We start from the raw sequence: 25,233 nt of genomic DNA on the forward strand, positions 1-25,233 counted from the left end.
TTGGGTGTAAGCAGATTAAAAGATAAATGAACGATGTTACATATGGAAGTTTTATGCACTTCACATTTTAATTAGATTAACATTCTTTTTTATTTTATATTTTTACTTGGAATTTTAAATGCCCATCTTAAATTAATTAATTACTTTATACATTATTAATATACATAGTGTTTGGTAATGAAATAGTAGAAATGATAGATGTATGTATCCAAAATTAGTATGTTTATTACATGGTGATTTACATAGCTGGAAATAATTTCTTAAAAAGCTTTATTTTATTTATTTCATTGTGAGTCATCACTTTCTGGTAGCTTAAGTTGCTAGTTTCAGGATAGGGTATAATTGTAAGTGGGGGGAGGGAGATTTGCTATGTTCCATCTGAAAATGATGTTGAGCATATGTGGCTCATTTGATTTCGGCCAGCCATGGACTTTGCCATCTCTTGATTGGAAAACACCCTCACGCTCTGTTGTTCTCTACTCAAAATGCTGTGCCTACATTCCTCATATTGTCCCTTTGACTTGTACAACTGCACATGCATTGTCCCTTTGCACCAGTCTTTCTAGCAGGCAAAATTGTTTGACTCCTTTCAAGCTGTGTAAACCAAAATGTAATAAATGTATTGAATAAAGAATAAAGGATGCATGTGTTCTTCTTTTTTTATCACTTTCTTCACACTTGTATATATTAATGTTATTATTAGTTAGCTAGTCCACTTCGTGTATCACCTGTATTTAACAAGCCAGTGTAAATCAAATATTCAGACATCTCCTGTTTAAATAGCTCTGTGACAAAATGGGTGGAGCCATGCTGCAGTTCTTAAAGAGTGTGAGGAACTATGCGGATATGTGAGTATTTTGCTTATCATTACCTTTATAGACAATTGTAATTTTTTCCTGTCAAAGTTGATAAGAAATTATCATAAGAATGATTACTTATTGTGCTTTTATCATAGTAGATTATTCATATTTTAGAGTTACTGCATGCTTGCTTTCTTTTTTCGTCCTCTTCAGTAACATAATGTGACCCTTTCATATATTGCTGCATGTATTATACTTGATTTTAAGAACTTTGATTTCCCTCTTTGCCATGAAGTCTAACAAGAAATGGGAAAAACATATAATAGTATATATAACATTTGCTGAAGGAATGTGAATCCTTTGTTGATTATAAACATGAGTACAGACATAAGATTATGAGTTCAGGTACATTTTACTTGTACTTTGTAAATCAGGAGATACTGCATCTTGTGAAAATGACCCGCAGAACAGTTACATAGATTTGATACTATGATGGGGTAGTAGTGCTAGTCAGGCACCAGGACTTCATCCATAGATCTACTGTTAGATGCATTGTTACACTGGGGACACATTGAAGGAATACTGATGAGCCAATCAAGTTGTAGACGAGAATGCTACCATAACATGCATCAGTTTTGGAGGCATCTAATGAGAGAGCTCTCGTAGACTGCTAACTCGTACCATAGATAAATTTCCACTTGGGTTTTAAATTAACCTTAATGATGTTACTTTTCCTGCTCCGCACAAATGCAACTAAAATGTAAATTGTTTAACTTTCTCCATACTATCAATGGCTTCAAGAATTAAGTTGCAGGGAAACACTTCCATATTGTCTTTTGATTAATCAGTATTTTCTTTAGAAATTTTCTGGTTGTTTTCAGTTTTTGTCTTTTCTGTATCTTTTGTTTTATGTTTGATATACTGTAACTGGTGCTATATTACTTCTCTGGCTTCATACTTTTAGTTTGCTGTACTATCTGCTTACTCATCTGAGTCTGTTAGTGAAAAGTTACAGTATACTAACCTAGTAAACTAAGTTTTCTCATTTTTAAAGTTATTAAAATAAACTGAATTTTCAAAATTATTTACTTATTTCCACAGCTAGTGTAAATTCATTTCTTAACAATTTGTACTTGACAGATATAGATTTAAATACTGCAAATATAATCACCTTTAATATACACTGAAGTGCCACTAAATTAGGGATAGCTAGTCAATAACAAGTTGGGCCTCCTCTGGCCTTTATAATAATGGCTGCCAAATGATGAAGCATAAATTCACTATGTTTCTGAGATAATCAACAGCCAAGTTGCAGATTCCAATATATTCAGAATGTTAAGTGAGATAAAAGACTCTTTTTGCAAAATAATTTCTAAATTTGCTGCTTTCTTTTAAACTATTTCTGGTAATACCAAGGAAGAGATTTCACTGGAAGCTGACAGCACAGATAAAACTTCTGTTGTCTCATTATCATAATGAAAAGATGTAGATGGTAATCATTTTGTTTTAAGTGAATTTTGTTCAGGCAATGTTTCTGGAACAAAACATCATTTCACCATGTCTTAGCATGGTGAAACATATGCTGAAATCAAAGATTGTGTATTTTCTGCAAGATCAGCACCCACCAAGTTTCCTTCTAATTTAAAATATTTATTTCAAGTTCCAAATTGCTTTCTCTCCTTATTTTCTTGTTCTCGTCTTCGTTTACTCTACTGCCCGCTGGACAGCTGAAATCATCTATCAGACATTTTAAGAAACCAGAATAAACATTTCTAATAAGCTATGATATTACAGAACAACTTCCCTCACAAATAAAAATTTTTAAAAAATAAATGTAAACAATGATTTGTGTTAATTTTTATTTACATTTTGCTTAACCTTTTGAGGCCGGAGCTTTGGTAGCAGTAAAAGCTACCAAAAGACGGGGAATCTTGAACCGAATGCTTTCCCCCTTTTAAGAAATCACCTCCTATTTGCAACAAAGATTCTTATGTGTAGTTTAATGGATTCTCAGAGGGGTGCATCTATGTCGCAAAAGAAAGACCTTTGAAAGAGATAAGTGGTTAAAACCCCCAGGGACGTCAAATTTGACATTTCACCCCACTTTTCAGCCTGGAAAATGGGGGGAAAAGACATGGCCACTAAAGTGGACAACCCTGTCTTTTCAAAGAGAGGACTCTATGGCCACTATACACTATAATGGCCATCCCATCTGTAAAAGGTTAAGAGAAACTTTACAAAATATTGCAAAATTAATTAAGATTTCAATTTGGTAATAAAAGAATGAAAGAAAATAAGAAACATTTGTATTTTAAGCAGAATTATTATACGTGCAAAAACTGAAGATAATGAATTACAAGTATTTAAACACAGATAAGCACAAAAACTGACAATTAAAACTTTCATATGAGGGGAATGTTAATGCATTGTATTATTTTCATGTCAGTTATAAACTAAGCAGTTGTAGTTTTCATTGTCTGTAAGCTGTTAATAATTAAATTCTCTAAGAATGATTAAAAATATTTTATATTTATGCAATAAAACACAAATAGCATTATAAATATAGATTTCAACAATTTTAGATGCTGTTATTTTATTTCCTAAACTAATTGTTTATGTTTTGAAGTATTGGGGCTCAGATTTGCAGATGAATTTGCAGTTCAAAGACGTTAGACATTATGTATACATATAGAGAATTTTTTAAAATTTATATTTGCATCATGTATTAGACAACATACACAGAATATGTGAACTATTTCATCTGCAACCTTTTCTTCTGAAAAACAACTTCTGTATTGAATTCATACATATCCTTATGAGAACAATACCATTATTCAAGCTAAGATTAATTTGTTTAACAGATGTGTTCCAAAATATAAGCCAAAGGAAAATAAATTATATTAATACATAATTACTGATTGACAAAATGAACCTTTCAGATACTTAAACACCATTTAGTTTCTTTTAAGTATTATTAATCACCTCAAATTTCCTATTTTTACATCGTTTACAAATTAAAGCCTATCAATTTTCTTTTATATCTTAATCATTAATTATTAATGACAAAAATATGAAAAATAAATATAATGTATGGAAACATATATTATATTTCTATTTCAATTTCATCATCAAAGTAGTTCATGTTCATAATAACAGAATGTTATTAATATTAGTAGACATTTGCATTGTTAATAGTGATCAGTTTGGATTTTCAGATAAATGGATTTAAAGTGTGCTGCATTGAATTTTTAGCAAATTTTAAATTATAAGAATTTAGTTTAGCTTATGTTTAATTCAATGGTACTTTTATAATGAAGAAGTATATTGAAGATCATTATATCACTTTGAAATTTATGTATTTTTATTAAAGAAAATCTTTTTTATGTTCTCGATATAGACTATAAAAATTACCTTGAGAATAAGGGCAAATTTCAAGTTCAGTTTTAGAGTTCTGACATCTCAGCCAATTACAAGTATATTTCAGGAGTAACATTTCGCACTTCAACGCAGCTGTTTAGCAAAGAAAGGGACCCCACCTCCACTATAAATTTTGAATGGCTTCTCTGAAAACTTTCATCCGAGGCTTTACTGTAAAGATGTTCTTATGTTTCCACTTTCCTTTTAACACGCCGAAACGTTTTTTTGGCAGTGTTAAAACATCAATTTGTACTATTATTATTGTCATATTCTAATGATACATAATATATGACCCACTATACCTTTCTGCGTTTTCGCTGTACTTTAAATATATTTCAGTTAATATATGATTATTAAGTATTTAACAGTAAAAGTTAGGTATTTGACTAATTTTAAGAAGTTCTTTCTCAAGTTTAGGATGAATTAATAAACAAGTAGAAACAAATTTAATGATTCTGCATCCAAAGAGCTTTGAAAATAAATGTGTGATACGAAATGAAAATTTTAAAATCGTTTTAAAATTAGTATTGGTACTTTATCTAAATTTAATTATCAAGTATAGTAGAATATGATGATTTGCTTCCAAATTTCAAGTTCCCAGAATAAAATTTATTTGTTTATAAAACTTATTTATAAAACAAGTGTAAGGTTTCTGTATAAATAGTAAAAGTAAAGTTGTAAATGTGCAAAATTTCATTTAATGAAAATAGGTTTTTTGTACTCGAGGTAGATCGAAAAGCAAAAATCACTTAACGAAACTGGATATATTTTAAGAGCATTAATACTTATAATTATTGTTAGCCTTTTTATTTATGTCTAGAAATACTGGTAATGGAAACCATTTATGTCTTTAAAATGTTATGCAGTGGTGCAGAAATGAAAGTAGGTAATGTAAAAAGAGATTTTATAAGTGAGAATCCTTCATTTACTATTAAAACATATTTAATAAACTTTTTAATTGCAAAAAATTATTGAAATATTGCAATGTTCCAATAACAGAGGAAAATTCTTTCTAAAATATTTCATTCGTTTGTGTAGGGAAAATTACAGTGTAATTCGCATTCTTTTAGGAAATGTTAAAATGCAACATGAAACTATTAGAACAATGTATGGTATGTTTAATATTTTCAGTAGTTAATTAATCGAAACTTCAAAGCAATATATACTTTTAGTTGTGTGTTAGCATTTTTATTATCATTATGTATTACTATTGATCATTTTAAGTACTGAATATCATGAAGTTCTTCTAAAAATTTCATTTCAAATAAAGATTAGGAAGTACTTCACGAAAGCATTCTTCCCCTGAGACAAATAGTCCCTGAGTGCTTGCCATAATATAATAATTCAATTCATTTTAAGTAACACACAAATTACTGCACATTACTGAATTCTATACATAAATGTTTCACATTGTTAAAGTGAATTGTAATTTATTGCATTTTTTCAAATGAAAGGAAATGAATATATTACTTTCAAAACAAATTCAACATCTTCAGAATTATCTTTTACAGATTAGTGGGAATTTTTGAATGATAAATAATTTACAAGCTAAGAAATACCATAGCTCTTGTCTTTGGAGAAATCCTCAAGCACTAAAATATGCTTAGTAAATAAGATATATTTTAGGAGCTCAAGGCTAATTTCTTTGCATTTACACTATGCATGTGTGAAACCACTTCAGCAATTACCTCCAGTTTGTTTTCCTGTAAATCAAAAAGGATAAAACTATCAATAATTGAAAGTTGTGCAACACGCCACCACTTGTAGCCACTTTTAACATCAAAAGCATTTAAGCCTTATATATTAGTGATGTTATGATTTATGTTAGGATTTACAGGGGAGGCAGTAGATCTTAAATAATTAAATTAAATAGCTTCAAAAATAATAAATTATTAAAGGAATAGTACTATTTTTTTTTAAATACAATAATTTTTTATGGCATTCTTATTTGACATTTTCAATCTACTGAATTATTATGACATATAATGATTATTGAAATGCTCATGTAAGTTTATTTTACTCATAGATACTCTCTTAAATAGCTGCTTCAATTATTTGATAATGCCGTTTTTCATTTCTCGGTTATATGAAATAGAACAAACATATTCTGCCATAATGTTCCAATGTCCTATTGATCTCCTTTCTATCTTTATATCTCTTTCTATGCCCTCAGGTTTAATTCTCATTTAGGGATTTTAAAGAATTCTTAACCTGCATTTTATCTGCAATGTGACAATATTTTGAAAACTTTCAATATGAAGAATTGGAATAATACTGATTTATTCATAATTTCAAGTAAAAAAATTCATCCATTCCATTTCCTTCTCCCCATGAGTGAAGAAGTGATGAATTTCAATAAGTGTAATGGAAAAAAAAAATGCAATTTATGCCAGAAATTAACTGAAATATTTTTCCACTTAGTGTATGAGCATCTGATTGAAAATTTGTGTTTTAACCTGTCACATAAAACTGCTTCATCTTTCTGACCTTGAATTCATTCAAAGATCCCTAAGCCAAACCGGAGACCTCACATTTCCAAATGTGAGATCTAAATATTTTGGATATCCTGGATGAAATCTGCATTTCCACATGTGGGTGGGACAAAGTCCTTTCATGCTTCAACTCAGGACTTAGAAGAACTTTTTAGTTACTTCAACTCAAAACTTAGAAGAACTTTATGAAAGTTAGTTAGCAGTTGAGGCAGCGTTCTGCCTCAACTGCTAACTAACTTTCATTTATGATTTTGTATCCCCAAGAAAGGAAGGCATAAATTCTGGAGTTAGCAACTGATACTTACAAATGATTTCTTTTTCCTATATTCTTAGTCTAAAAAAAGGAGAGAAAAAAATCGTTAAAATCCTCCTTGAACATTGTCATTTTGGAATGTCAGTCGTATTTCTAAATCCAAAATTTTACGCCCCTATATCCTGTTGCCCAATGCGACTGCACAGGTTGCATTAGCTCTGGCGATGTGTAAAAACCAATTTCTCTGTAGTTATATATATATAAAGAATTTATCACAATTTCAGAATTGCCAAATCTCTTAGCTAATTCAAATTTTCTGTGTGATCTCTTAATCTCTTATACATTTTCAAATATCCCTGTTTTTAATTTATTTGAATTTATAGTATCTTTTTGAAATTCAATTTTAGAAGAATTACTGATCCCTAAGTATCGGTAAAAAAGGAAATGATATGGGGAAAAAAAATTGTGATAATAAGTTCCTAAAAAAAAAAAAAAAAGCTGGGACTTTTGTTCCATTATCCTCTGGCTCTTAATGAAATTTGAAAGACAGCTGGATCCTCCCCCCCCCCATTTTTTGTACAAGTGATTTCCCTGATTAATATTTATTTTTGATCTGGTCTGTTTTAATTTATTTTAGAGTATTTTCTAAAGATTTAATTAATGTTTGATAAGTGGACATTATATACTTAAATAATAAATTGTTAAGTTTATTGGCATGATTATATGCATGTATGTTATTAATTTTATTTTTAGATAGATTACAACGTGGATTAAGTCGTATTGCACGCAACACATACGGTATTAATTACAATGTTCATTTGCTCATGTATAAACAAGGAATTGCACTCTTCATTATGTATGGCTCTAAAGTCTGGGGTATATCGCTCAAGAAGAAGATAAATTATAGATATTTACGACTTGTTCAAAGGCGCATACTTCTGCGGGTCATATGTGGATATCGTACCGTTAGCTATGAGTCTGTTTATGCAATTTCTGGCTTTCCTCCAATTGACGTTCCCATTCTTCATGCTATTGCTTATAAGAAAAATATTTCTGCTTCTACTGTCTCTCAGTGTGATTGTATTTTAACTCTTTGATCTTCCTCATCCTTCAGAAAGAAATGCTGTTAATTTTATCAAGTTTAGCAATAAAATCGTAGATGATTCGCCTGTAACTTGCTATACTGATGGCAGCAAAATTGATGGCAAGGTTGGTCTCGCATTTGTTGTCTTCAAAAATGGTCTTGAATTTTAGCACTTTCAATTTAGAATTAGAGATGAATGTACCGTTTTTATAGCTCAACTTTTGGACTTAAACTTCGCCATCAAATGGGTCTCTGAACAAAATAGTGCTGTTTCAGACTATCTCATTTGTACTGATTCCTTTTCATCCTTGGAGATCTTAAAATATATTTCTTCTAATAATATCATTATCAAGATTCAAAAAGAACTGAAAAACCTAAAAGATAAAAATATTTCGGTTGCATTTTCATTTGTTCGTGGTCATACAGGTGTTGTTGGGAACAAATGAGCCGATTTCCTTACTAAGGCTGCGACTAAGTGGGAAATTCACACTTTTGTCAATATTCCTAATTCCTTTTATAAGAAGGTCATGTATGAAAGTATTGTAGAGTTGTGACCCACGAATTTATTAATTAAAATAAAGGGAGCTTAACAAAGAGATTTTTCCCTTCTATCAAGATGAGATTGTCATGTCATCACTTCTTCACAGACTATAAATTAACCCAATTTCTTACTGGCCATGAAAATTTCAAAAGTTATTTGAATAGATTTAAGTTGAGCTCCGAGTTTGTCTGTGATTGTAGCCTCGGTGGAAAGGAGAATGTTGAACATGTGCTTCTTCTATGTCCTAAATATAAGAACAAAAGAAAAGTCTTGAAACTGGAACTGAAAAACTTAAATATCAACTGGCCTCCAGAATTTTATCAATGTATTTCTGAGAGAAGTGCTTTTAACACTTTTTGTCAATTTATTGTGAAATTTTGTAATCATTCTTAATTTTATTTAAGTTTTTTCTTCTGTTTATTTTGTATTGTGTTCCTTACTTACTTCTGTAAGCCCCATGTGATACTATGTGGTACATGGGGAACTTATTGTGTTTCTTTAATTAAAAAATAAAAAATGTGCTTAAAAAGTTCTTTGAAAAGTAAAAGCTTTTTCTTTCCTATTTGTATTTCTATTAGCATAATATAATAAGGAAATTTCAAAATGAAATGAAATTACCCAAAAAATATCAGTAAAATTAAAATTTAGAATTATGAATTAATAGTGAGCTAATATATTTTTACCTGTATTATAACTAGTTAAATGAACTGAGTGATGTATTATAAAATGGCTTTAAGAAATAGTTGCCATTTTTGGCATCTATTTGAAATAATGTTGCTGCACAATATGCTATTCTTTTTAAATATTTTTTGATTAAAAAGGATATGCTTTTATTTAAATTATCTTAATAATATATGTATGATTGTCAATGATAATTATTTTTTTTAGATTTGTTCGTCAGGCTGTAATTTTTGCTATAGCTACTATATATGTAAGTGTCCCTGGTTATCTGCTCTGCTCAGAAATGTTAGATGAAGTAATGGATAGTCAAAAATGGTTACAAAGTAAGACTTTCAGAAACAGTAAATAATTTACTTTAAAATAATATACTTTAATATATGTTCTGTCTATATAAGCATGAATTATATTTTACCTGGTATTTAATCAATTTGAAATGTTAAAAATTAAAGAAAGATAATTTCATTAATTGCATGTACAGAAATTTCTTTTTCACTCTGAAATGCTTACGTGTGCATATTTTGTTTCATGCATTATCATTCAGTTGATATTACACTGCACCTCTTGAAAAAGGTGATTTAGGAAAACATTTTATATTCCAGAAATATTATTATTTTGTATTGATGATATGCAACTTAAGATTAAAATCATGTTTAATATAAAAAGTCCATTTTAATATTACAGATTATTACAAATAATTTTGTAAGTAAACAAATTTATTTGTAATTTTGTATAAATTTTGTATTGCAAATAATTTTTGTAAGGAGCCTTTAGTTATGCATAAAGTTATGACTATGCTACTGTATTTTATCTTAACTTGTAATGTAGAATATTAAATAACTAAAATTTGGTTTGACTGTATGCAGTACTGAATACAAAGAAACAGGTTCTTTACAGTCATTACTGATACTTCTTTCATATTTACTTACACATTTGAAATAATATGTTAATTTATAAATACTTTTTATAAAGCTATAATAGTATTTATGGGAAAGCTATGTGTATAATTTTATGGGATTTATGTAAATTATAATTAATCGCAATCTAATAATAACTATATTTACTGAATCAAATCATATCATATTTGTATGTTTAGTTAGCATATTTTGCTGTCAATGAAATTTTTTTATTTATATTTTTACATGTACAGAAAACAATTATATTACAGGTGTTATAGATGATGATCCTGATATTAATTGTCAGCTAAAAGCTACTCATGCTCTTGGTTTAATAATAGGAATTCTGAAAGAGGTAGTTATTTTCAATAGTATAAAATTATTCTGTTCTTATACTGGATGATTGTGTTTATGTTGAATTCATATGGAATGTTGAATTCATATTCTTATGTTAATTTTTTAATATTTGTTCAGTATGATACTCAGTATGACTTTGTAAGTTCTGTGTAAGTTATAACTTGCAGCAGTAAAATATATGTTATATCAATCATTGAAAAATTCTTTAAATTTAATTTTGAGGTACTTTTCATTTATTTAAATTCCACATTAAAACTTTTAAATTACAACATATTTATTCCTTATCATATTGTCTTATAATAAGGGAAAACAATTCAGCTTTCTGTAGATAATTATCTTATTTGTTAGATCAGGAAGCTATTTTCTTGACTCTAATATATATGTATATATATATCTGCCTGCCTGTCTGAATGATGCATGTATATGTGTGTGTAAAACATGAACCAGAATTTTACCCTAGACCTTTAATCTGTGCTACTGATGCAACTTTTGTTTATGTTTGATATATAATTTTCCGCCACAAGGACTGCTTGTTCTCAGCATGTAATCTGTACCACAAATGCAAATTTTATCTGTGGTTAGTTCAGTCTTCAATGATTTTCATGTGTAACCTATAAAGCCATATTATGAATCTGACTCATGTAAACCAGTTTATGAATATGGCTTGTGTCTGTCATGTTTAGCTTGTCATTAATACCATGAATCTCACCCATCATTTTATGGCAAGGCATTAATATGCTTTCTAACACTGTTTTGCTGGGTCATGCAAGTTTTGAATTTATAGTTCTTAAAGTAAAAAAAAAAAAAAAAAAAAAACACTGAAGGCAATTTTGGAGCAACTTAAACAGATTTGCTCTTTTGTAGTTTGTAAAATGAGCCTTTATAACCATATTAGGAAATCCTATTTTATCATTTTAAAGGTTTCTTTTATAGGTATAAGTTCAAAGGCAAAAAGTTTAGAAAAATATTCTCTAAAGTTTCGTGAAGGAAATCTTTTAGAATTGTATATATATGTACTGTAATTTACGAAGGAATAAAATTCTGGCATGATAGTGATTGCAAATATATTACATCCAAAATAGTCGGTGAATTTTTTTTTCTTATTGTAATATTTGTCTGTTACATGTTGGAAAATATTTGTTTTCAAATGTGTGAAGATATCTCATAAAGAGACCAATTAATAAAATAATTCATAAAGAGATCTCATGCGCATTAAACGTTTTCTTTTGACAAAAATGAATGATGCTTATGAAGCACTAAAATGTTTCTTTAGATTAACTTATAACACTCCATTTAAATAAATTTCTTTACTTTGCATATTTGATTGCAACTCTTGTACTCCATTTGCAAGTTGTTAGCTAAGTATGTTGTCAGTTGAGAAGGATATAGCAAATATGAAATGCAAGTTAGTATTTTTGAAATCTTGAAATTTTTACGTTCTGATGTTAGTCATGGTTGCATCTTTTGTACTGTTTACATACATGACTTTATCCAGTCAGACGTCTAGAAATTCCTGTTGTCATTTATTTGAGATTACTGTAATTTCAGTTTTATTTCAAATGTTGTTATTTTTCATAACATAGGTTATTAATTGCTTTTGCTGCTTTTGGCAGTTTAAAAAGAAACAGTTAATTAAAATAAATATTCACATTAATGATGCAATTTCAAGCATTTCATGCTATTATTCTTTTATTTTTCAGTCATATGATGAATTAGACATGTGCGATTTAAAGAAAAACTTTACGGTTCTTTAACATGTTTTCTGTCGAAGCTGATAAGTGCATCCGTTATGCACACCAAGATCCTATCTGCATTTTTATGCTTTAAAATTATTTTCTGTTGTTTTATCATTTAAATATAAATATAACACATTATTTTTAGTACAAACTAAATTCACACGAGTATACTTACAGTTGGCACAAGAAATAATATTTTTGCACCCTGTGGCAACTATGAGATAACTCAGGTAAACAACATTCACCCTTTCTGCATATTCATGCAAAGCTCTTAACATAGGATGCATTGTTTTCCATTAGTCTTGTAAAAGTCATTGAATAAGAATTCAATCAGTCTGCTTATAACATTTCCCCAAGTGAATACACAATAACAATACATTTTGAGAAATAAGGATCCATTTCAGTATGCCAAGCCTTTCTTTGCATCAAGTATCAATACTCATACTCGCGATTTAGGTAAGCCGATCAATAGTGAGTTATCTCATAGCTGGCAAGTAAACTCAATTTGTCAACTATTAGTATTCTTACAGATGGCAGTGAATATGTTAAGCATTAAAAGTTTTTTTGTATTTGTAAATATGACTGGACATCTAAACAAGCATTTTTAATTATCAGAGATCTGATTCTTCTGAGTGAACTTACCTCTGGAAATTTTATCTTAATGCTGTTTTGTCTTGCAGAAATTGCAGTTCTGAATTATAGCATACGTATTTTAATTACATAAAATTTCACGAATTAATTTTTGTATCCTTTTATATGCTAGTAACAGGAAAGTTTTAGGAAAAGTTACTGTAATTCTTTTACATTCTTTCATATAAAAATTCTGGATCTATGACAACTTTTTCTTTCTTTCAGGAATTGCCACTGATGGTAGATCCATTTAGTACTTAAAAGCCCAAAGTTTTTTTTTATGGTTGTAAAAACTGTTAAATATTTATAAATATTGTAAATAAATACTTTTGCATATGAAAATTGGTACTGTTTTAATAATTATTATATTTCTTGACATATTCATTTTTTCGTATTTTTTTGTTAACATTGCAAAAAATTGCTTGTTAGTTTTATAAACTGATCAGCATTAGCCCTAAAAATGCAATAAACCTAACTGGGAAATTTAATTTACATGTTCGATGGGCATTGTCTCTTTATCGAACATCTCTACTGAAACAGTGACAGAAGCTTCTTAGAAAACTGGGTTTCTATTTAGTGTTCTGTAATGTATAAATACAGATAGAGGAGCACAATTTTAACGTCAAATCTTCAAAAGAAGTCTTAATATCATATGGGGCATTAAACTTCAGAGTACAATGTTACATTACCTTCAGTTAAATGGGAAAACTGAGCAGTTGCTTAAAATCCTGAAAGTGCTGTGAAAACATAAGTTTTAATTATTATGAAACACTGTTAAATGAATTTAAAAAAATCAATCAGCATTGTAGTATTAGAGCTAGGTGTTGCCTTATATGATGGAGCTAACTGTACTATTGCACAAGTGGTAGAAGGTAAATCTCTCAAGCTGCCTGGAAAATGTTTTGTTGAGTTCAAGACCAAATTAGAACACTATACTTTTAAGTAATTTTCAAAAGTAAATGGAGATTTTAATACCAATCAAGTACAAAAAGAAACACTTTTGTTCATAAGGATTTAAAATCATGCACACTTAAAAGAGAAAAGCATGAATATTAATCAAGGAGAAATATTAATACAGTAATTGATAGACAGAAAACTGCTTATATTGGGTCATATAAAAAGTTTCCATGGTTTTTTTGCCACTAGATGGTGCTGATGCCTATATATCCGGCAACATTTGCCCGATTGTTTCAAATGAACATGTGCTTAAAAGGTGGCATTAAGCTTCCATCGCTTGTGAAGATAGTTTTCTGATTTGTTGCTCGTGTAAAATGTTATATTGATTTGAAAATGAGTGAAATACTTGTAGAAATATGCTATGTGATGCTTTTTTACTATAAAAAAGGTAAAAACGCTGCAAAAACATACCGGAAAATTTGTGAAGTATACGGTAAGAATGCTGTGAGTGAACAAAGGACCCAGGAGTGTTTTGCTCTATTCTGTTCCATAAATTTTGATGTCAAAGATGCACCTCTCTCTGGTCGGCCTGTCACTGAAAAAGTCGATGAAATTTTGCAACTGATGGAGCAAGACCAGCATGCAAGCTGTCAGGAAATAGCAGAGGCACTAAAGATCAAGCACATGACAGTTTGGAATCATTTGAAAAGAGCAGGCTACAAAAAAGAAGCTCGATGCTTGGATGCTGCATGAATTAACACAAAGAAATTTGATTGGCTGAATTCCATCAGTGAAATGCTGCTGAAATGCAATGAAATCGAACCATTTTTGAAGTGAATCATTACAGGTGATGAAAAATGAGTGAACTACAATAATATCAAATGCAAGTTATCATGGGCAAAGGCTATTGACCCTCCACAGATGACTTCAAAGCCTTGATTATCATCAAACAAGGTTATATTGAATTTTTTTAGATTGAAAGGGAGTTGTCCATTATGAGATGCTGTAACCTGGCAAGACCATCAGTTTGGCCCTGTACTGCGCACAACTCAACCATTTGAACTAAACAATCCAGAAAGAGTGACCAGAAGTGGCCAACAGAAAATTAGGTAAAAAATTGGCCGACCAATGTGCCGCTGAAAATCACTTGGCCAATTTTTGGAGAATAAACCACACAAGTTCTACACCGATGGAACTATGAAGCTATCTGAAAAATGGCAAAAGGTCATAGATGTACGTGATTAAAATGGTCAATATGTACGTGATTAAAATTGATTTTCGATAAAGAAAATTTGTGTTAAAAAACGAACTAAAAAACCACGGAGACCTTTTTATATGGCACAATATATTATCTTCAGGTGAAACAATGCCACTGGCATGGACTATATTACCAACTTCATGATATGAATCTAAAAGACTTCTGAACATCCTTCTGTACAGTGAATCATTCAGACTCATGACTTAACACATTCTAGGTCTGGAAAAACTATTACACTTTACAGTTTAAATTAGAGATTAATGTAAGCAATAATTTTTTGTGTATAATTTAATTGCTTGTGTATGAACTTTTTATTTTTTCATTTTTGTTTATTAATATAAACTTATTTTCCTTTTCTAAGTTACAACGTAATGTAACAAAACTAAATTCAAATGAAAAAGAATTTAATATGTTCCACACTACATACAGTATTTTTCTTTAATGTAATATTTTTGCTGAAAGGGGAGTAGCATAGCAGGATAATTATCTAATTATTCTAAATGTATATTTTATAATATTTTTTTATCAAATAATTGTTATTTTTATTTAAATATTATCTATAGTTTTTGGATAAATGTGAATTATATTAATTTAATATTCTTTTGTCAGCAATGTATTTTAGATTTGCTTTTAACTACAGAAAAAATTCTTTAAATTAATACTACCAAAATATTTTTCAAGGCATAAAACTACCACCTTGGCAGTGCTTACCATGTTTACAGAAACTATTGCTTCCTGTATCAATGCAGTACATGAGCATGACTATTAATCTGCTGAAAACGAAACTGCAACCCATCAAATGCTTTTTCTCAGATTGAAATGGGCCAGCTGGTATATTGTGGCCAACATACAGTCCTTTATCTGATGATCTTTGGTCAAAAATGGCATCAAATAGGGCAGTGGTTCTCAACCTTTGACTAACACATACCATCTAAACAAAAATTGAAAAACTTTAGTACCACCACTACATTTTACAATGATTATGTTTCATTTTCTCAAAAGAAATGTTAAATATATATATTGCCATTTGCATAACCTATTGGCTGTTTGTATTAAATATGCACACTTGAAAAAATATTAGATAAAAAATTGGTGATCATTCTAATTATCAAAATTTAAGTTATAACACTTTAATTCTAAAAATTTAATGTGAAATCTGAGCCTGTTTAAGAGAGATCACTTTCTTTGTCTGGTCTTATTTCGCCTACTTTTAACCATAAATTAGGATCTGTTTATATTTATTTTTGTATTTTTCAAATATAACATGGAAGAAAATCCTTCTTTACACAAATAGGTTGTTCAAAAAGGCAATCAAAATTGAATAGTTGTATTTGAAATGCCTTTGAATTCTATTTTTGCTGTTCATCCAAGGGTTAACAAATGTGCTATTTTCAAAAATCTTCCGTTAGAGTTCGATCACAGGGAATTTCTGTCAATTTTTCTTTTTCATAGGAGGTAAAATTTCAGGTACTTTTGGACAAAGTGGGTTTCTAACCCAACTTTCTTTTTCATAATCCTCTGGAAAATACATGTTGAAATTATTTATCAATGAAAAACAATGATTTTTTAATGTCAGATGCTAATTTTTTATTTTCAAATTATTTTTGGTTAGAAAAACTTTCCGAAAGTTGTAGAAAGCTTAGAATATTATTACACAATTCGTTGATTGTTAGCTCGAGTTTATTTTATCATTGCATTTGTTTTATCTCTAATGGTGAACAAATTAACTTTCCCCATATAATCCTAAATTTAATTCATTTAACTCTCCAAAAATATCAGCTAAACATGCTAAACGTGCCGGCCATATTACTTAAACAAACAATTTTGCAATTCAAATTCTGCAAATAACCCTTCTTGAGTATCTGTTCTTTGTTTACTGAACTAAAGCGATTATTCACTTACTAGTTCTTAAGATTCCTCAGGTTTAGCTGAAACTTGAAAGTAGGAATCTTACAACTTATTATTTATTTTAATTTATTTTGCAAGAAGAATATGAATGGAAGATATTTACCTTTAAAAACAGCAAAAATAGTTTTCACTTTCTTCTAAAATGCATTAATTCTAAAATTACGTACATATAGCAGCGGTAATGTATGATTATGTCATACAATGACCGATACGAAGTTGGTCAAGTATATGAAAACTGTTTTTCAAACACTATTTGTATAAAACAACAACGTGAAACGGGGCTTATTTTTATTGGACCACTGACCACCACCACCAAATAAGAGAAACCATTGAAATAAGAAAAACAATATACTACTGAAAGAAGAGAAACGATGGTTGAAACATGTATACCTTCCCCGCTGGGCCCGAAAAGGTTAAGGTACTAGTATTGTAGAATTCCATAGCCTTACACACAAAACTTAGTATTAATCAAATAATTTTTCTTTTTTTATTACCAGACTAGACAAATACTTCTATTATCCTTACGAAATTTCTTTATTCTGCCAATTAAATTTCATAAAAGTCGCACATCTAGATAATTTATTTTTCATGTAAATTAGTTACAAAATTGTAGCTATCCCAATCTGGCGTAACTATACCCCTATGCAAAAACAGTTCTTGGCCCTCCTGATAAATTTACAGTACTAACCCCCCAAATCGAGGTTTCCAGGAGCCAACATTTTAACAATGAGTTTTAGATTAGGATTAGGATATTAGGAACAAGATTAGGATTAATAGTTAAAAATCTGATATGGACATGACTTCCTTGTATCGCCTATTCAATTATACACACTTTTTGCTGCATTTCATCTAAAGTTTTTTCCTCCAATAATTTTAACTTAATTACCCAATCCCTCAAGGCAAGTTGAAAATGACATCAAAAATTGCAAATTTTGAATCGAATATCCCGGTCAGTTTTTGTCGTACGGGAATCGAACGTCTAATTTATTTTTTCATAAAGAGTACAAAACTTTCCCAAGTATAAGTATAGGAACCGGGAGACCGAATAAAAAGTTAAATTTCGTTATTTGTCGAATTTTTTATTTAAAAAAATATATATATTTTTTTTTTCATAATTTGACATAGCCAAGACATTTTTCGTCGGTTAAAACACTTCTGTAATGGGAAGATATGACTACGACCAACGACTGCGAAAATAAAGGCCTAGGTAATGGGGTTGATATATATGTAGATGTTCACTGCAATAAAAAAGAGAAGTTCAGAAATGGATATTATAGCAGCCCCATGTGCAAAATTTTAATGCTCTACGGCAAATTGCTTTTGAGTTATGCGATGCATATATATACATATATGTACATACATATGTACGTACATGCGAACATACAAGTGTCGAAAAAAAAGTCCTTTATATTATCTGTACATACAGACGTAATCCCACCCACCCAAAAATGGAGTCGGTTTGGTTTATGCGATTACGGCAAAGCCTCGAGGGCCATCTTCCTAGGGGATGGGAGGCCTTCGTGGAGGTCTTTCTAAGGAAAACTGGCTCGTATACACGATACACATGGGGAAAACTACAAAGGCCCATGCAGCTAGGCCATTCGGGGAATTCGAACCTCGGACCGAACTACCAGTGTTTAGCGACTTTACTGTTCGGCCGCTGGTGGCCCCCAAATGAATTCGGGAACAGTCAAAATGGATATTTCCATTGAAATATGATAACAGAAGTTTTTCGTGATTACGATTACTTTGTACACGATATTCTTAGAAGAAATAGAAAAGGAGAATTTTTGATTTTATCCAAAAGCTTTGTTTTCAAACAAATACTACTTAAACAATCAAATAACTCATTTTATGTGGCAGAATTCAAATATTCAACTTGAGAGCAGTTTTATAACACTGTAAGGTATTTCTCCTGCCTTCTTGGCATGCCTTTGTGATGTAGTGGTCAGCACATTCGGCGTGTATCGAGAGGTTCGTGTTTCGAGTCCCGGCCAGGGCATTGCTCATTTTTCATCTCTCTTGCTTTCAAATAAAAACCAAATGTCTCTACAGTGGTGCCCGAACTAAAATAGTGGTGGATGATGATTCTCCAGCAGTAGGATTTGGCGATTGGGTCCCCTAATCTCCAGTCACCTTTTAAAAGGGGGAGTATGTAAGGTAATTCTCCCGCCTTTTTGGTATGCCTACATGGTATAGTGGTCAGCACGCTTGGCGCGTATTCGAGAGGTCCGTGTTTCGCTTCCCTGCGAGGACATTTCTCATTTGTCATCTCTCCTGCTTTCAAAAAATACATAATGTCTCAACAGTGTCATATTTTTCAATAATTTGACATCAGGTAAAAAATTAGCTATTTATGTAACCATTGTTACTTTTTACTGTTAACTATTCTTACTTTTTTAAGTTATCCGGATTTAATCTCCCTAAAACTATCTGAAATTAATTTCATCTTTTACAGATTTTCCCCTTATTTGATCAATACAGTCATTTGCTTCCCAAATTTTTCTGTTTAATAGAGCTTGCAATATGATGAGAACTTCCCTCGCGCTTTTTTTTTTTCTCATGGGTAACGTTTGCCACTGCTGTATTTCTGTTGACCACGTCTGTCCTTATTTAAAATTATCCAACATGGTTCGCAATAGTCTTTAAGTTCAAGCGAATAACAAAGCAAAATCTGTCTCTAAAACGGAGTTATTAATTCACTGTAATAATGAATAGAAGAAAATGATCTGCTATCTTTATTTCGGGGAAAATTGGTATGGTCTGGAAAGGCTAAAATTTGAAATAAATTCCTTCTTATCCTTTGTAAGAATTTCTGAATAATGACCTAAATTGGATGAATATCTTTCATTTTTTACACCTCTAAGAACGGTTGGAATATTGTCTGACCTTTCGTCACTGTTAATGACTGTAGCTGAAGTATTTTCTTATACTTCACCTTCTTCAATGATTTCATGTCGAAATAGTTTTTGGTACATTTTTAATTTTTATGTTTCGAAGGTCTTCCCTTCTGCCAAACCACACGAGAGGACTTTCGGCTCGCCACATATTTAGAGTGCCGCTATGCCGCACCGACACTACAAACATCCATGCCTTGCAATCTCCGAGATTCGAACGGCAGCCAGCGACGCTAACCACTATACTGGTTGGGCAGCGAAAGCTCTTCTCTAGATAATATCAAATTAAAAGGATATAGCTTATATCCTTTTAATTTGATATTATCTAGAGAAGTTGATATTATCTAATATCAAATTAAAAGGATCTTATATCCTTTTAATTTGATATTATCTAGATCTAAAAGGATATATAAATCAAATTAAAAGGATATAGCTTATATCCTTTTAATTTGATATTATCTAGATCTAAAAGGATATATAAATCAAATTAAAAGGATATAGCTTATATCCTTTTAATTTGATATTATCTAGATCTAAAAGGATATATAAATCAAATTAAAAGGATATAGCTTATATCCTTTTAATTTGATATTATCTAGATCTAAAAGGATATATAAATCAAATTAAAAGGATATAGCTTATATCCTTTTAATTTGATATTATCTAGATCTAAAAGGATATATAAATCAAATTAAAAGGATATAGCTTATATCCTTTTAATTTGATATTATCTAGATCTAAAAGGATATATAAATCAAATTAAAAGGATATAGCTTTTCTGCTTTGTATTCAGTTGAAGTTTTGGAGTATATAACACTGAATTCAGCTTTTTTTGTCTGCTTTCAAGAGCCCCCTAACTGTGTCATATGACCCAGAGGGCCCCTGAAAATTTAAAAGAAGACGGATTCTATCATATAGTATTTATAAAAGAATCCATCGTCTTTTAAGTTTAAACACATAAATGTGGTTCAGCAGAACATTCAAGGGCCCTCTAAGCCTTTATGCGACGGTATTCTTTCCATACCCTTATTTACGCCACTGGTTCCAATGTAATCAAAGCGGAAAACTAAAGTTAGTAAAACATATCTAGAAGGCATTGCCGTTTAGGATATCTCAAAATCTCAAGCGCTGACACTGTGAAAATGCACCATTATTATTTTAAAAACTATTTAAAAAAATTATCAAACATACGATGCAACGATAAATGATCATCGGTTTTTTTCGGCTATGATTTATCTATCAACTATTCTAATCGACTCCCATGAGCTAAGATTTGTTTCCATCCGAAAATTGCCACAAATGAACTAGTCACTTCTCTTATCAAGAAGAGCAGACCTAATTTTTTTTTTTTTTTAAATCTCGCAAGAAAATTTTTAGATTTTTTATCTTAAACATCAGACTTGTGAAAGCATATGCTGCAAATATGGTACTGCAAATTAGTAACAAATCAGAGAAAGATACTGGGATCTAATATCTTGATGAGCAGTTAGTAAGAAGTTAAAATAAGTGAAACGATAAATCAAATATTTGATCTCTGTAGTGTTTCTGATAGTTGTTATCTTATTGACTCAAGAATAAATTCTGTGTGGTCCGAATGAGAAAGGTTAAAATTTGAATATCGTTTACTGGCTCGTGTTTCAAGCTTGAAAGATGGCTGCTGCTAATGTTGATCTCAAGACTTTATATGACGGGGTTAAGTTTGAAAAGGTAAAATAATTTTGAGGCCTTTTAAAGCATCTTTTAGACTATAATAATGAAAACTTTCTATACATTTTTTATATTTCTCTACTGCTTATTAAAATCTGTTAATTTCATATTTGACCCAATAAGGACGCTTCTGATAGAGACTTTATTACAAAGTTACAAAATATTCGATAATTCTAATTGCTGTTGAAATTGAGAAATTAAAAAAATTCATTTAAACAATCAATATTAAATCATAAAACAAAATTCTTTATAAATTAAAGATTTTAGAATAGGTTATTTATTGCAAATGAAGAACGAAATTAAGTTTCTTCATAGCTAAAAGAAGAATTATTTTAAAAATTTTCCTTTTGAATATATTTTCTATCAATTTGCATAATAATCTTTTATATTTGAAGAACCTTTATGAAGCCTGATAAGGGTTAAGCCATTATAAAGTTCTTTTCACTTGATAAAAGGATGAAAAGAAGCACAAAAAGTGCTTCAAGATATTAGTATATTTACGGCGTAAATTTTTAAGATTCAAGTAAGAAAGAAAGCAAATTATCAATTTAATACTAACATCGAGAATCATTTACAAATTACATGTCTGTTTTAAATTGTAATCTCTGAAATTATTAAATATTTATTTTTTGGACTTATCAGAGATAAGTTTTTTTTTTTTTTTTTTTTAAATCTATGTAAAAATTTCGGATGGTGAAAATAAAAATACAAAATAATTGTCTTTTTGCATATTTAACCTACCAGTTTTCCAGAACTATTTAGTTTTTCTCTTTATCGAATAATTTCTGAAAATGTTGCAAACTTTTAAACAACTTTTCTGAAAAAATGTAATATAGTCTTTTATATCTGCATTACATTGTTCTGTATCGTATCTACAATACTATCTAATAACGTTTTAATTTGTTTATGAAAAAATAAGATATACTTTCAAAAAGTAAGGAGAAGTCATTGAAATTGGATTTTAAATTTTTAACTTCTCAAAACAGATTCAATACTTTGTTCAAAGTAAGTTTGTTATTTCAAAATACTATTTTATCTATTCGAAAAACTATGTAATCTTTTAAAATTTCATGTACCTTTCTCTAAATCCTAGAATTTCAAAACTACTTGACTAAAAGATGTAAATTGGTACTGTATCATTTTCTTGTGTGCTAAAGTTTTTGTTTGAATAGAATGTTAAATACAGAAACATAATACATCAAATCGGTTTAAATGCAAATTGCATATTACTTACTCTGAAACACTATATTGCATCTTTTTATCAATGTCACATGTAAAGAAAGTCAACAGAATATCTTCTTGAAAAAGGAGTTTTTCACGATTTTTACTATTTACGTAATAGGAAAGATAAAGCGTTCTAATTTGAATTCTAAAACTGGAGGAAACCAGTTACCTTTATTAAAAATAGATATTAAGAAAAAGACCTAATGACAAAGAAGCAGTTTGTTTGCTTCGGTAATAAATTATTCTATGCACACTCATTCATTCAAACATCTTAGGTCAAAGGAAATTTAATGTCTCCTACTGAGAACAGAAGAATCAATTTTGGAAATAAATTCATCAGCTAAAACTGACGAATTAGATGAAGTGATGAATGAATTAGTATTAGATGATTAAATTAGATGAATTGATGATTAGTGACATAAGCGCACGTCACTAATTGCAAATTAGAGAGACAAAGGATCAGTTTTGAAATTAAATTCGTCAGCTAAAATTGACGGATTTGATAAATAGAGAAGGCTTTTATACTAATTTCAAGTACAGTAATTGAGAACAGAGTGATCAGTTTTGGGATTAAATTCATAAGCCAAAACTGACGGATTTAATGAACACAGAAAGCTTTAAATAAATGGATTTTAATAATTGCAAGCACAGTTACTGAAAGAATGATCAATTTTGGAATTAAATTCATCAGCTAAAACTGACAGAGCTGATGAACATAGAAGACTAAAAAAGTAGACTTTACTAATTGCAAGCGTAGTTTGATAAATTTAATAAGAAAAATTGAAAATAATAATTAAGAGACCAGCAATGATTAATGACTGAAAATTTTTTAAATTCGCTTTTACGATGTGAAATTCATTCCCATCCCCAAGAAATTTTAGAACTTTCTAAATTTGAACTATGTGCGCCAAATCTAGGCACGAACAAAAGCATTTTTTTCTTTCGATGCTAATATTCTTACTTTCGTATAAAGTATTTTTCCTACACAGTTTGTTTTTACACAGAAACTCAATTTTTTAAAATCTTGCTATTTGTAAGAGATTCATTTTTGTTGTTATTAAACTTTTAAAAATTTTCTTTTTATCTATACCGTATAATGGTAGTTGACATTTTTGTATTAAAATATAAACGTACATTCTCATATTAAAAAAAAATATAGCGACACCCTTTGTCTGTCTGTTTTATTATTTATGAAACTGCATTAATTTAAATGTGGTCTAATATTTAAAATTATGTTACCTTCTACAAATAAAATTCGCAGTTCAGTCTTCAGGAATTCCGCGCCAGATATGAATTTGGGGAATACAAGAAGCCTAATGAAATGAGAATGTGTATTAAGAACTAGAGCTGCAAACTCGACGCAGATACTCAAAACTGGGAAGGAACTTCCTCTTTCTGTTATGTAAAATCGGCCCTTGGGCAAAATTCTCGGTGATGAAATGGTTAAATGACTTCATGACGAATGCATTAAATTCCAGGTGTCCACCATTTGAAATAACAATGTATTTTCATATCAAACGGAGAAAAGAGACATTTATACATTTACTTCCTGTATTATATGCTACAAACCTTCTCCATTATCTGGAATAATCAAAGTGACTATCTAAGGTATTTCTACCGCCTTCTTAACATACCTTCGTGTAGTGGTCAGCACGCCGGGCGCGTATTCCAGAGGTCCGTGGTTCGATTCTCGGCGAGGGCGATGCTTATTTTTCATCACTCCTGCTTTAAAAATAACCTAATGAATCTACAACTATAATATTCATTAATAAAAATAAATTTTAATAATAATATTATTTTTCTCCTTTACATAAAGGCAAGTATTGTCAAGGCATTTTTGTCACACTTATATAAACGCACTATGTTCTCTTCCTCAAGGCTATAACCGCGAGATGTATTCTAAATCCGACAGTAATGCTACTTAAATATTTCTTATTGGTCCAATCCTCAGAAATTAAGGACTTTTCTTATTGGTCCAGTCTTTAGAAGAGCCTTAAGATGAGTTTACAGATCTGATGCTCAAGAATCTCATAGTCCTAAGTCAATCATCAATGAATCAGGATCTAAGCTTACTTCATTGATTTCTAGAAGAAACAGGATATCCTCCAAATGCTGATTGAAGGTTTCATTAGAAAAATTGGTTTTAAAATAAGCTTGGCACAATGACAGATCTCTATGCTTATCCTTCTAAAGTAATTTTTAGGATTTTAAGAATGTCATATAAATTCTGATATTGATCTTTTCGAGACAGAACCATTATCTGAGATTAAGGTAAATCTTCTCTTGCCTTAGCCTAAGAATGAGTTTACAGTTATTAGACTTACTTATTCAATGAATGCAGAAAATGTATTTTAATATGGAAATGACTTCATTTTTAAGAGTTTTGCAAATGCAATTTAAATGCAAGTGCCGTTTAAATTCAATGAAACAAAGATATGAACATGTAATCATATTAAAT

At 29.9% G+C, this 25,233-nt stretch overlaps 2 protein-coding genes across 2 annotated transcripts in view; both read left to right on the top strand.

The window, feature by feature from the left end:
* LOC118182761 (telomere length regulation protein TEL2 homolog) overlaps window positions 1-13,226 on the top strand; it is an 85,119-nt gene extending 71,893 nt beyond the window's left edge. The window contains exons 17-20 of the mRNA XM_085825693.1: window positions 784-848; window positions 9,476-9,591; window positions 10,434-10,516; window positions 13,110-13,226. Of these exons, the coding sequence (XP_085681819.1) occupies window positions 784-848; window positions 9,476-9,591; window positions 10,434-10,516; window positions 13,110-13,145 (300 nt within the window). The 3' untranslated portion in view covers window positions 13,146-13,226. The remainder of the gene's footprint in view (window positions 1-783; window positions 849-9,475; window positions 9,592-10,433; window positions 10,517-13,109) is intronic.
* Window positions 13,227-21,396: 8,170 nt separating this feature from the next.
* The window catches only part of Hn (phenylalanine hydroxylase), a 62,372-nt gene continuing 58,535 nt past the window's right edge, over window positions 21,397-25,233 (top strand). The window contains exon 1 of the mRNA XM_085825696.1: window positions 21,397-21,551. Coding sequence (XP_085681822.1) covers window positions 21,495-21,551 — 57 coding nt within the window. The 5' untranslated portion in view covers window positions 21,397-21,494. The remainder of the gene's footprint in view (window positions 21,552-25,233) is intronic.

This window comes from Stegodyphus dumicola, chromosome 10 (assembly GCF_044657685.1).
Source record: "Stegodyphus dumicola isolate Sdum_Otavi_A_Nest chromosome 10, ASM4465768v1".
In the NCBI taxonomy this organism is placed as follows: domain Eukaryota; kingdom Metazoa; phylum Arthropoda; class Arachnida; order Araneae; family Eresidae; genus Stegodyphus; species Stegodyphus dumicola.